Source organism: Neopsephotus bourkii, unplaced genomic scaffold (genome assembly GCF_033783945.1).
Source record: "Neopsephotus bourkii isolate Nb327-2 ecotype Australia unplaced genomic scaffold, CSIRO-AGI_Nbou_v1 NB_1542, whole genome shotgun sequence".
NCBI classification, from domain to species: Eukaryota; Metazoa; Chordata; class Aves; order Psittaciformes; family Psittacidae; genus Neopsephotus; species Neopsephotus bourkii.
Window position 1 is genome coordinate 4043500 of NW_026902018.1, and position 14694 is coordinate 4058193.

Consider the following 14694-nt stretch of genomic DNA (forward strand, 5'->3'; position numbering starts at 1 on the left):
TCCATGTTCCATCTGCAAAAACATAAAGAGAATGATAACTGGCTGGAAAACTAACATTGGGGTTCTTGTACGGCACTTAAGGGTGATAAAGAGGTTCTTTCTGTTCTGTACCATCTGTAACTGCTTACAGCTGCATCTGCTTTACAAGTAGTCAAGTTAGCAGGAAAAAAAAATCCAGCTCTTCACTATTTAAAGTTTCCGTTTTGAGAGGGAAAAAAAAAAAACCTCTTTAAGCTATTTTCAACAGAAAGCTTAATTAGGTTCTACTCTTCATCTTCAAAACCCTGCAGAGATCACAACATTCCCCAGGAGAGCTTTTAGCCCTTTGTGGTAACTTCTCAGAGCAGCTATTCAAGTGAAGGTATAGGATCAGCCACCTCAAGAAGAGTTCAGAGTACGTAATCTTTCCCCCAGCAAACAGACCTCCAATCTGAACTTCTAACAGGGACAAGAATGACCTTGCGCCAGACCTAGAAAGCAAGACACAGACATACCTCACCTCACACATCTGCAACACAGGCTACAGAAATCCCTATAATCCAGCTCTGTTTGCCTCCTCCTGTGTCACCAACCTCACCTTTAGCTAACAGTCACTTGGAGAATGGACTTCCCATTGACTAAATAAGTCAGTCACGCTATACCTATTTTATCTTGCCAGTTGGGTCTGACAGATGATGGGAGCATAAATCACAACTGTAGCCTCAAAGATAGTAGATTTACGCTAGCAGAAACAGTCCTTTGTACAGCAACACACCATTAAGCTTAGGTCTCACAGGCACGTATCTGTCCCAACAGCTGGCTGATCCCGATGACAGTGATTACTCAGAATTCATCGGTGAATTTCTACCCACTACAAAAGTCTTCAAACTTAAATCAAGTTTTAAAGAGGAGCAGCAGAAGAAGGGGTGGCAGCCTGCTAAGTGCACAGACACCAGAACACACTGCAGCAGAACAAGCCACAACCCGGTGGCAGCGCTTACCTCTGTCCTGGTTGCACTGCATGGAAATCAGTCATCTTGTAACGCCAGTTCTCGCCCAAGCGGCACCCTCTCAAGTGGAGTTAAGCTGAACTTGGTAATCCAAGCAGCTACTGAAAGTTAAATAAAACTTGAGGATATACACTTGGTGCTGGCTTAACTGTATGGAGAAACCCCCTGCAAAACTGCAGCACTGCTGTCAGGACAGGTGCTCCAAATTTATGTGCCAAGATCATTTGATTCTTAGCACCTGAAGCTAAGCTGCACCATGAATCCAGCTGTATACTGTGCTTCTGCTGTTCTAGTTCTAGCATGAAGCTATTTGCCATACTACTGACGTGAGAAAATGGTGTAAGCAGAGTTCCCAAGCTTCTGTGATTCAGAGGAACACCATCGAGTCTTAACATTTCTACTGATCTCTGTAAACTTCCGATAAACTAATTGCGTACCACTGCAAATTTACTAGAAGTTATCTTCTGCCTGGGTATCAGATGAGCAAAAGGACTTTTTAAAGACACCTCTGCCCAGCAACATCAGAGTCCATGGGAAGGAAGAAGTAAATTTGGGCTTCCAAAAACTAGAGCATTGGAGGGTGCTTGGCTTTAAGCACCAGTGGTTCATGCTGCACAGCACAGTTTTTGTCTTTTAGCAGCTGGACTAAAGAATAACCCAGATCCAAGCCTATTCCTGCAGGTAAGCTTGCCAACTCAGGCCTAAAGTTAAAGACTGTGTGAACAGAGGGTGGAACCCCCAGCTCTTCTCCTGCCTTCCGCACTCCACCTCCTCTGTGCAGACACCTATAGGAATGTGACTGAGGTGTAGAAATGGAAGAGAATCAATTCAGTCTCCAGCTACATACCCGTGCTGCATGGGAAAACACTTGCTAAGGTCAAAAGCCTAAGAACTAGCTACAGGAAGTCAGGGAAGAACATCCAAACCTGACAGACAGAAGAAAATACTGTTTTCAAATGGAAGAAGAAAATAAATGGAAGCCAAACACTATCATTTTCCTTTCAGATCCTACTGGTTAGGGAAAATGCTACCATATGTAAACTGTAAGATATAATCATATCTCTCCAGCTTCTACATGGGCAACTTCAATAATAAGGGAGGAATCTTAAGAACAAGATTGTGCAATAGAGAATCATTTTCTTGGTGCATTCTCCTCGCTTCAGGATACTGGCTGTGATGATTTTAAAGAACCTCTGTTGTGACATCCCGGACAAAAGGTCACTCCATCCTTAAACCCTGTCCCCATACAAGCAAAGCATAAGGATAGTCCCATTTAATGTATTACTTTGAATCCTTGCTGTCATCCGATGTTAAAAATGTTCTGATTTAAATGATTTGTTATCAGTTACAGAGTATCTTTCCCAAAAGCCAGCAGAACATTCTGACTTTCTGACATCCCCCATCTATACCATGCCACTTAACATGACATTCAGCTATGGAGGCTCCCCAAGGGAACTTGGGACCTGAGGCTTAAACCTGGCCCTAAGAATAAACACTTAACAGAATCTAATAATGAAGATGACAGCACAACAGCTACACAATTAATCAGTTCCAGGATAATGTCATCATGGTCGTTCTGGTGAGCAGAGATAATGATCAGGAGAGCTGAGCTTCTCTAGGGATGGCACAAGAGAGGAGAACCCTGGTCCAGCAGATCAGACTGTTTCAAGCAGAGACATCACTTGTTAAAGACGTAGGAGAAAAGACATCAACGTTGGCATCCTTGGAAGAATTAAAGAGGGAGAAAGGGGATCAGCAAGTGTTGCAATGACACATATGCTCCATTAATCTTATTAAAGCATCCCTTTTCCAAGTCAAACTGACTTGCCTGGATCCAGTTCAGCTAGCACACTGGCTTGTGTTTCACTCCACTCAACCCATGTAAATCATAGCTAATTTTAATCTTAACCAGTTACACTAAAGCAACGTGGCACCAAAAAGGCAATGTGTGCACTTATTTTTTTCTACCAATTTCTGCCTTGGTTCTTCCTGGAAACTTTACTCAGATGTCATCAGAATTAAATCAGACTGTTTGACTAAATGGCTTGTGGCAACTGTTTACTTTTAGAGTATATTACAATGCTTACAGTCACCATAAACCGACAAAGAGCTATAATAAAGATGGTGGCACTTAGGCCAAAGATGTTGATACATCACATTACCAAGATAAGGAAATAAAATAGCCAAGATACTAAAAAGACCAGAATATATTCTTTCCTTCTTTCAAATTTTGGGAAATTGAAATCACTGCATTTTAAAAAGCATGACATGTATTTCAGAGCATTTCTTGTGGGAAGCACCCTCTTTTTGCCATTGTGTTTCAGTGACAATTACTGACTTGAGATTTCAGCAGCTGAATCTAGGATTTAAAAAGTGTGGTATTCACCCAAACAGAGCTAATCTCAGAAGAACTTAATATCCTCAATTAATCTGACCTGTCTGGTGTCGTCCCCCCCCCCCCAATTCCTCAAATTCCAACAGCTGCAGGTTGCTAAACTCACACCAAACTCCCAAAGTACACAAAATATACAATTACTTTATTGGATCACACCCTTCAGCAGAAGAAAGAGATGCTCTCAGGTTCACTAAACCTGACGCAAACCACAAGAAAAGGTAGTCGTAGATCCACACCTAACAGCTCACTTGCCTATGACACAAGAAATCATATTAGGACCATCTTTTTTTTTGCAGGAATTTAATGTTTTAGCTCTAGAAAAGCAGCCTGAATACCCCTACAGATCCTTCAGTCTTCCAAACTCTATTTTTATAAAAGCATGAAGTAGAAGCCAGGTCCCCACGAATCCCAAGTTAGTATTGGGATCATTAGGGCAGAAAGGCATGCCTGCTTCCTGACCCAGCAGAGAAACAGATTTAAATGAACAAAGCTCAATCTGTGAATAACACATAGTTTGGTGATGAGAGCACTCCCCTGGAAGGTGAGAGATGCAAGGGCAGAAACCCTGGGGAATGGAACTGATCTCCTATATCCTGGCCAAGCTCTCGAACTACAGAGTAAAAAGCAAGGAACTATTAACCTCTGCTGCCACAATATCCTGAAAAAAGCTAATGGCAGAACTGACAGACATCTTAATTAAAATAGATGCTGCACACCAGCACCTAGAAAACAGATTTGTGTTCTTCACTTGATTTTTTTCTTGCAGAATTATTAATATATTAGTAAATAGAGCCTTTGCATTGGAGCAGGAACTTTTTCCCTTTGCTAATCAGAGTCATGATAGATATATACATTCAAGTAACTGTAAACTTCAACTAATCCCCTGTTCTTTGCCTTATTTGTCTTTCAGTACAGTGCTGTAGGCAGAGTCCCTGCCTACATGACATGCAGTCTGAAACAGCAAAACCTTGAGGGAGGATAACAAGTGAAGGGAGACTGGTACTGAAAGACAAACATATTAACTGTAAACCTGATATTCACAGATTTACTGAGGTTTAAGTCACTTTTCTGATCTCAGACCTTCACACACATTCATACAATGACATCCTTGTCCTCAGGAGGCTTCTAATGAGCATTAAAGTGGAACGTGGTCAGTAATTTCAGTTCCTGAAAAATGTTAAGATTAAAAGGCCAGACTCCACATTTGTATGCCAAGCCTTCACAACAGACTTTAGGCAGCAGCATGACAGAATTTCATCTATATGCTTTTCAATCTGTGGCCTTAAAAGAGCAATACTTGAAAAATTCAGGTGACCGATTCTGTTTGTTTCTGTTGGAAACTACCTCCCATCCTCAAAACACCTTAATCAGTCAGTGAAGGTCTCTCAACCTAAACTGAGCAAAGCAAGTAAGAAATCCTGAATGCAAAAAAATGATTTTACTAGTACTTGACAAGTTCTGTCAACAAGCTGTAGCTCCTCTTACTCCCTGCCCTCCCACATACACATCTAAATCCAGCCAACTAAGACTTGAAAGCACTACCTCAGTCTTCTGGAAGAGACTGTATTTTAATTCATGGCTGCAGCATGTTAAATGCTTAAATGCCATGAAAGCAAATTCTCAGACCTATGAATCTAGAAAGACTTCTAACACCAACTGATTTGCATTCTCCCAGGAGCAAAGATGGCACTGTTACACTTACTCCAAAACTCAGTAGCTTTATTGATTACTCCGACACATCCCTAGACTTAATTTCCATGCCCTTTGCATCACATACAGAAGTTTCTAAATATATCACCATTTCACTCATCAAACATTTGATGGCTAATACAAGAATCATGGCACTGATTAAAACATTTAAGAGAGTTTAGTTGTTTATAAGATTAGTGACTCAGTACAGCAGCTTCTTTTTTTGTTCTCAGCTTACCCTCCCAGTCTGTCTCCTAATCATCACCCTGACAGGACATGCATGCACTGCAACCCATATTACTCTTATACAACACCCTGAGAAAGGAAAAAATAAAAATACATTGGATTTTGGGGTAGAAATCTCCTTCTCTCTTCACATTTGAAGGAAGCTGTGAAAATCTTTTGTGCATTCAAAAGGCAAAAAAAAAAAGAACAAAGAAATCTCTATTACTAGACTGGGCAACAATCAAAAGGGAGGGGGTGTTACATCAGGCCTTGAAAAACACTAAACACCTACTAACTGAAGATAAACAAGACATGCTACACAAAACCCTCACCACAAGGTGCTAGGAATTAAGGAAAGATCACGTATTTCACAAAGTAATGATCAAGGTCCTGCTGCTTCCATACTCATCTATTCTAATGCTTCCAACAGCTTGGTGCCTGAAGATAAAATCCTTGGCATTTACTAACCTCTTACTCACACATGTATACACTAGTGATGGGCAAACAGCTCTTCCCATATTTGTTCCCTCCTCTATTGTAGCAGGAACTTTTGTCATTACTCAGTCCCATTTCCTTGCTGGAATACAGACAGGAAGCAAAGGGAAAACGGGTATTCCACAACCCCTTTCCCTTCTCAATCCATTCTACTTGCAGGAAATTCTTTTCAGTTCTCATTTAATCTAGAAAATGACAAGTAACCTTGTGATACACCAGTTGTGCTCCTGGGTGGCTTGCAGATTTCACTAACACAGCATCATACATAGCTCTCAACTTCCTTCTATTATTGTAAGTACTTGACATAGAAAGTTTCTCTCCTCACCACTGACAAGCATCACATTCAAACACCCTCTTTTTTAAGACAGTGCATATCCTTTGAAAAAGCGTTTCCACCAGGCACCAATCCCAAATTTCACATTAAAATTAGGTTTTCCAGAATTACAGTATTCAGTTACACCAGGAAAATTCTCTGTAGACCCCCCTTTCACAGAGAACACACCTATATCTGAAATACTGGGTCAGCCAGACTAGTTAAGACATCAGAAGAGCTAAATCAAAGGACAGATGGTTATAGGTGTGGGCATCACTGAAGAACAAAGAACAAAAAAAGTGGTTGTTGCAAAAAATAACTCTCAAGAATAGTGACAAAAGACAACTTACATATTTAACATGACGAAGGGGATGAAGGAAAAGCGTAAGAACTTCCTTCTAATATCTTACTAAAAGAAAGTAATTGCAGTTAATTTCATTTGGTAATTAGAAGAAAAACATAAAACCACCTTAATATCTCAGATTTATTTTTACAAAGCAGTAAATACAGCAAAATGAGAATCAATTCTCATCTCTGCAAAACATCATCATTAACAGAGACATCAGTCACTGAAAAAAAGCCCTGCTGTTCATAGGTGTTTGTGAGTGCTGATGTCCAGCCAGCCTGGTGTGCCAGGTACTTCTGATGCATCCCAGACAATTTATTACAAAATCAAACCTAAAATAAACCTTTACCGTATCTTAGGAAGCCTCAGCGATTCTATGATGTCTGTTGATAGCTATGCACAAAAAGAGGCGTGATCAAGCCTTGCACTCTTAGAAGCACTACTGCGGCCAGAAGCCAATTCATTTCTCTACAAAGGCAGGTGGTACATGAAAGGATTTTTTCTTCATGTCAAATGAAGCATTTTCAGATGTGGAATAAGGTTCTGCACAGCAGCGAGACACTAGAGCCAGGAACACAGACAGCACTCGTTCTGAGAGAGCAGCCTCTGCAACACAGAAACAGGAGCGGGTCCAGCAAATGGACAGGATGCCACCTGCCAACTTCCCTGCACGAATTCCTGGACACAATTGTGAACAACCCTTCTGTACAGAATTGCTGGTTTCCTCGGCGGGCAAAAATGCACATTTTCCCCAGAAGCACTAAAGCAGTAGCCAGCTCTATGCTGAGCTGCATTGCCCTCATCAAAAATAAACAAATGCGAGATCATTGCTAGAATTAAAACATGCACCCAAAGAGAAGAGGGCACAAGTTATACAACAGGACCCCTTGGTCGGAAATTGGATTTTTGCTCTTTCCATAGCTCCCAGACAACGTGGATCACAGGTCAAAATGCAAAGTAACAGGAACGTCAAAAACACAAAGACACATTAGTGAATATGACACCAAATTAGTGTTTTGAGATGTAAGCTTCATATCCTCCTCCTATTGCAACCTCAATACTGTAAGCAAGAGCTACCATTCTTGTGATCCACTAGCAAGCAGTGAAGAATAACTTAATCCCAACTTCATTCCCCTAAAACAGGAAATCTAAAGGAGAGTTAATCCTCCCAGCCTCTGTTAAAAACCTTCCCATGGAATGTTACTATGGCAAAGACACTCATTCAAAAAAGCAAAGATCAAAATAATGTACAACTGACATTTTGTTTCATTTTTAAAGAAAGCTGACAACCCCCAGGGTGATTTACAAATGTGTAATTCCATCCTGCAGTTAAAACACACCAAGACAATAGCTCACTAGACACATCTCAGTGAACTACATTAAACTGCCCAAATCTGTAGCAACATCCATTTACTGTAACAATATGTAGTTAGTCCTTTAAGCCAAAGAAGCTGCCTTTTTGCTCTTGTTTCAAAGCACAGCAGACCGCTGCCTGAACTGAGCTTGTGAAACAAAACAAGAACATCTAAAAAGCAGAAGAGCAACAAGTATATTGGTTCTTGACAGAGAAGTGACAGAAGATGGGAGAAGGGACTGCCAAAGTCTCAACATGAGGCAGAACAGAAATCTCCACTGGGTTCCAAGTTTTGAAAAAACGATGGGAAAGATTTCCAGACCCATTCAGAATAGGAATATTCCTTGCACATTCCGACCCATCTCCACATCCAGCACACCCCAAGGTCAAAAGCTGAGATTTAATTCCTTTGTTAATAAGGGTATTGCAACATCTGTCCCCCCCCCCTCAAAAAGAAATAAATCTAAGAAACAACTCTGGATGATATCACTGGAACGCATTCAAAATGCAATGCGAGTGTCAGAGCTGAGCTGCTGCAGTGGTCAGGTCCATAGAGCTGATGCACAGGCAAATTATTTGAGACATTTTGGTTGTGATCTGTGCCAATACAAAACCCCGGCATTACATGATGAAACCAAACCCTGTCCCTTTGATCCACTGCCAGCTAGGCCTGAGACAGTGTCAGGACACAGAAAAAAATGCCCTCTCATTTGCTACACTTCATGTCTTCCCACAGGAACTGGTCTCTTCCTCCTCATTCTATTTCCTGTACACAGAACAAGCCCATTGTCACTGGGTGAAAACACACACACACACCACTGACTTACCAGCTAGCCTACACTGACATAAATCTCCCTTTCGGCAGAGCGATCACCTGCGGCCTCGCAGTGTCAGCAGCACTGCCCGTGCTCCCGGCCCAGCGGATGGCTGTGCACCAGCTCCGGCCAGGCAGGGATGCAGCTCACCTAAGGAGACCTCCGGGACAGAGCAGGATGACAGCCACACTAATGCTCACAGCCATCCTCTCCCGCTCCCGGCTCTCAGCGGGGGGGATCCTCGCAGCCCAACCACCCCATCCCCTCGCCCGCGCCGCGTCCCTCCTCCCTTTCTCCTAATCCCTCCTACTCAGCCGCACTCCGATCTCAAGCCACAGCCCCTCCGCCACCAGCTCCCTTTATGCCCCAGCCCCCACCGCAGCGGGCAGCCCATGGCGAGAGGTCCGGCCCGGTGCTCGGGACCCCCTTCCCGCGGGGGGGCCCCGTTCGGCCCGGCCCGGCCCGGCCGGAAGGAGGCCGGCTCGAAGCACCCCCTGCGGCCGGCATGGCCCGGCCCTCGCCAGGGCCGCCCCCCCCCACCGCCACGGCCCGCAGCGCCCGCGCCCGGCCTCAGCCCCGCAGCTCACCAAGAGTAGGTCTGCTCCGCCATGGCTGCGGCTGGGCGGCCGGCCGGTTGGGCTTTGCGGGGCGGCCGGGCCCCGGGCTCCTCCTCCGCCTCCTCCTCCGCCTCCTCCTCCGCCTCGCAGGCTCCGGGGCTCAGTGGCGGCCCCGCTGCGGCTCCCGGCCCAACATGGCGGCGGCTGTGAGGAGGGAGGGGAGCGAAGGGGGGGTCCCCGCCCGGGCGGGGAGGGGATGGCGGAGAGGGCGATGGTGGTGGCAGGGGAGAGCGGAGGCTCAGCAGCCGGGACGCAGGGCCGCGCTGGGGCGCCGGCGGGGCCTCATGGCCGGCGAGGCGGCGGCGGCGGCGAGGGGCGGGGCGGGGGCGGGCAGGCGGCGGGCACCGGGCGGCCGGGGCAGGCCGCGCCGCGCTCGCGCACGGCGGAGGCGGGACCGCGCGAGGGGCGGGGCGAGGGATCACGTGCCCACAACACCCTCACGTGCCGGCGCCGGCCGCGCGCAGGCGCCGTGTTTGAGAGAGAAGGCGGTAGCAGCGGCAGGCTGGTTGTCGGGCCCGGCTGCGCTTCGCGGCCCGCTCGGGGGGGTTCACCCGCACTCCGCGCCAGGCCGTGCCCGGTGTCCGGAGGAGGGAGCGGGCGGAGAGGCGGAGCTTCCCCCGCTAGAGAAACGGAGCGCCAGCGGCGGACGGCTTTGAGCCGGGGCCGCGGCCCCAGCCCACCCGTAGCAGGACAGCGTCGAGCTCCCGGAGCCGGGGCGGTGCTTTTGTTCCAGCTAGGCCGCACGCGTGATCTCGGCCGCCGGGAGCCGAGCGGGGCCGGGTGCTGCGGGCAGGGCCGCCCCGGGGTGGCGAGGGGCCGGGGAGGGCGAGCGGGACACGGCTGCTCTCCCCGCGGCGCTGGCGCCTCGCAGGGGGACGGGAGCCCGAGGGCGTTGGGCCGCTGTCGCGGTGGGTTTCCTGCTGGAGCAGGGGTAGATGCAGAGTTCAGTAGGGTAACTCATGGATTAGGGTGTTCAAATTCACAGTGTGTTTCTGGAGAGTGGTACATCTTGGGATTTGTTCTCTTAAAGCAAGCAGATAGGATAAAACGCTTAAACTGCTTCGTAAAGGAAGGAAAATAAAGCTCAAGTTACATGGACCAAATAAAATTCATGTGCTTCATGTTATCACAAGCCCTGTATGGAACCCAGGCAAATCCCAGCCAGAGGAACCATCAGCGCTTGGTATGGGTGGTGCTGCTGCCAAACCTTTGCTCCTTATGTTTGTGCCAAATGCAGAACCAGTGGCCTGTCTTAGACTTGCTCGCTTGAGGACTTCTCACCTCCTATTATTTCACTTGCAGTGATTTGTGGGAGTGGGGCTTTGGGGAGTTCAGAGCAATTGTTCCAGTCCAGCTGTGCAGTCTCATTCATTGTTCCTTCCAGTGTGGGAGGGAGAAGAGCCAGTTTTAGCTTGCAGCTGGAGGTGAGGTAACAGCATTAAAAATAAAGAACAATGCCCAGGTCTGGTAAAAATAGGTATTTGTTAAAAAAAGAAATAAAAAAGATAAATTTTATGCCTTAATAGAATTTTGCTGAATTAACGGGACATTCTCATTACATCTACAGAGATGCCACATGCCTCTAAAATGGCATTTGGAGCCCACTGGAGTTTATTGCTGTTAGTTAATTAAATAAATAATTTCCAATTTGTCCATCTCATTTGTGCTTTTAAGTGGATAAAACCTGTGGCTGGTGAGCAGTCATGACATGGAATTCAAAGTAAGGAACATCTCATTTATTTTCAGTTCTATTACCAGCTGCCTGTGTAATCTTAGGTGCTCCCTTCATCTCTGCTTAGTTCCTTCACCAATAGAGGGGAAACTGCACCGCATCACAGCTACCTGAGGTTCTGGGGTGCTGCCAGAGGAAGATGCTGCATATGTGACACAGGCTTACTTGGTCTCAGTGCAGGGGATGCCTTGGATGCTTGTGCTTCAGCTAAGCAGTGCTGTTGGGAAGATGGTGCTGGACTTGGAAGGCTTCTCCCCCTGTATGCCTGTATCTTCAGGCATTGAGAACAAGCCACGTGGGTTGTTGTTACCTCAGCATTCAAACTCTGTGATTTTCACAGCCCTTTGGCCTTGAGGACAGGAATGACCTTAGAGCTCCTGACATCATCAGTTCTCCACCCACTAACAGAAATCTGCTTGAGATCTAGCTTTATCAGCTATGAGGTGGCAATACTCAAAGTACCATGACTGACTAGCTTTCTGGGATGCCTGCTGGAGTCAGACTGGCAGCTAGGTGTGCAGGAAGGAGTTGATGGTGAGGAATGCTAGTATGTCCTCTCATCCAGCTCAGGCTGGGCTACCTTGAGAAGCTTCCTCCCCTATTTGGTCATATGCCTCTTTGCCTTTCAACTTCCACCCCATCTGCAGCACTTGTGCCAGTCTCAGTAGACAAAGGAAATGGTGGTGGGTGGGATAAAAGGAGAGAGGGGCAAGTCATGAGCAGGATCCTGAGCTGTGGGGTACACAGCAGAGTCATTTGGCTTTTGTTGGGAATTCTGGTGTTTCCACGTGCACACGTCTCCTCCTAAAAAAGTGCTCAGGCTCTGTGTAGCACTTGCACAATGGAGAAGCTCCCTGCTTGTATTCTCTGTCAACATACCTGGAAAATCTACAGTAGCAATTAGAAAATGGACAAATAATGTGGAATCTCCACTGTGCTGCATCCCTAGTGTCTCTGGGATGCCTGTTCGTCCTACTCTTTTCACTGGCTGTGACAGAGCAAATGCAAGAGGAAAAAAAACTCTCCATCCTTTAAAATTGATGCAGAGAAAGATAAATCAGTGCTTCAGCCTTCTCTTGGTACTAAAGAGCTTTTCTTATTTTCTCCCTGAGATTAGGATGTAAAACTGATATTTATCTATGAAACAATATCCCTGCTTCACGTCCATATTGAAATAGATTCCAGTTTTTCAGTCTTGCAAGATTTCCAGCACATTAATTCAGCACAAATGATTTCTAGTTGATGAACAATTAAAGTGTATTTCTTTTTCATCATCTCAGGCTCTGTGACTGGATTACTAAATGACTTTTCAAGCTTGCTCTGTCATTACAGGTTAGCAGTGGGATGAATTCACAGGAGAAATTTCTTCCTCCTTGCAGACCCAGCATCTGCTCTTACTGCAGATCGGAGCAGGACTGGAACTCCCCAGATAATCTTCTCAGCATAGCTTTTGTACAGTATTTCTTTGGACCTACAAGGAAGCTTTACTCTAAATTTCAGTTTATTCTGACATTCCAGAGTCCTTCCACACTACCTGTGCTGTCTGGAACATTTGATGTAGACAGATGCATCACTTGGACCTGTCAGGGTATTTCAAACCCAGCAACAAACAGGATTTCTTTTTTCTTATGTTTGGAAGAGTAATCTTCTTAAGAATAAGTTCACAGGGGTAAGTGTGGTGGAGAAAAATCAGATTAAGGTACTGGTTACAAAGAGTCCTCGCCTCCAAATCGCTTAAATGTCATTAGGTGACATTTATCTAACATGTCTTGATTCTGCGATGCTGGAGGTGGAAAGAGAACCAGAGTAGCTTCATGTAGACACTTCACCTTTCAGGAAAGGACATGACAGGTATAGTTGTCAACACTGCTTGGTTTTGGGAGGAACAAATAGCATGGAAATGAACAGAAAGGGAAGGCAAAAAAAACAAACCAAGAGGTGCAGTTCTGTCAGTGTAGCTGAGAGCTACACTAGGCTATTCTGCTTGTAATGTCCTTGTGGGATTCCCCTCCATAAAAAGAATTGAAATGTGCACTGACCAGTACCTGTGACATGATTCTCTTCACTACCACCTAGTGGGAAACTTCTTCACTAACCGAATTCCAGAGTTGCTCCTGCTCTGCAATCTCATCCTCACCCTAATGGTAGAAACAGTGAGTAAGTGAAGGGGGAACAGATGGATGACTAGGAAGATGCACACAGGGCTCTTTTTTCCCATGCAGGAAAAGGAACATGGGGAAAGAGAACTTGTAATTGAAGCCCATCGTACCCTATAGCATTGTCACACCATGCCTTGTAGCTCTGCAGCCAGGCCATGGTTTTTACACCTCAGTCTCACTGAGACTCCCAAAGTTTAACAAATATTGGCTTTGGAGATGAAGAGTAAAACGTGTTCTCCTGGATGCAACTGAGTCCCACAAACAGGGGTGAGGAGACACTTGGGGGAAGTTACTCCAGTGTCTCAGTGAACAGGTAACCTTGCCCCCTTCTTGGCTCTGAAAGTTCTGGTGGTTCTGCTTGATTGTACTACTGAAAATATGGAAGGAAGGAGGCACCAAAGAAAAAAGCAGCTTCCTTCTCTGTAAAAATCATATTTTCGATTCTAATCACATATTTACAGCAAAACCTACCAAATTAAAACATAAATGAGTATATATTTGAAACATTAAACCCATGTATTCAAGTGAAGCCTTTCCCACTGAGATACTCGGGGGGTTGTACAAATAGCTGAAATCCAACCCTGTGAAAGCAGCATATAAATGACAATTACCTCAGATTTTTCACTCTCCTGTGTGCCTTTTGGGACTAAGCTCCCAATGCACAAATAATAATCAGTTTGGGGACTTACGTAGCTTGCTTTGCCCCAGTGACAGAAATAAGGGTGAACATTACAATAATAGCTCTCACGTTTCAAGGAGGGAAAGATATTAATGTCATTGAAGCCAATAAAGCATTTAGCTGTCTCAGCAGGAAGAACAGTAAAATGGTAAAGGATTATTAAAAGAACCATATCTCTGTGTTTCTTTTGCCAAAAGCAATTTTGCCACCCTATTCAGGGATCTATACAGGCTCTCTGCTAGCACTTTCATCATAAATATATTTAGGCTTTTTCCCTTCTCTCTATGCTCCTTAAAAAGCTGTATTACATTGGCTTTTCCCAGCAAATCGCTGTTTTTTGTGTACATTCAATGGATGTAATCCAGTAAATTGAAACATCAAAGGTAAAAATGGTGTTGATACAAGAAGTGAGGCCTTCCATTACGTTTACAGCACTATACTGTCCATTACTTTTGTTTTGCCCTAGTGTAATAAGCAAAATACAAACCAGTAAGTCTAAAACAAGAACAATGTTCCTACTGGATACCCATTTATAACTTCATGCAGTTGTTCTCAGTGTAAGTAACCCACTTGATTAGTAATTCAACTACTTTACTACATGTAGGGAGAAGGGATTAAAGTGGAAGTTAATCAAGACAGACTATTATTTACCAATAAAATAGAATTCCATTAGATGAACCCTGTATGGATATTGGGGAATGCAAGGAGCCCAGTTTTATATGAGAGCTGTCACACAATGTTACCAGTCTGCTACTTCAAAAGAAAACAATTTTAAAACCACAGTGCATAGAAGTTGTATTAAAGTGTGTGCAAGAGAATGCAAAGTAGTTGAAAATGTTTAAATAATCTTTATTGAACTTGCCATTAAAATAAAATTGAAATCAGA

General features: G+C 44.9%; 1 protein-coding gene across 2 annotated transcripts in view; it reads right to left on the reverse strand.

The window, feature by feature from the left end:
• The window catches only part of SPPL3 (signal peptide peptidase like 3), a 59113-nt gene extending 49553 nt beyond the window's left edge, over positions 1-9560 (reverse strand). Inside the window, exon 1 of one of the 2 annotated variants that reach the window (XM_061370626.1) lies at positions 9209-9560. In XM_061370626.1, coding sequence (XP_061226610.1) covers positions 9209-9231 — 23 coding nt within the window. In that variant the 5' untranslated portion in view covers positions 9232-9560. Of the gene's footprint in view, positions 1-8633; positions 8868-9208 lie in introns of those variants that run through there. The other variant, XM_061370627.1, reaches the window with a different exon arrangement.
• Positions 9561-14694: the final 5134 nt, after the last annotated feature.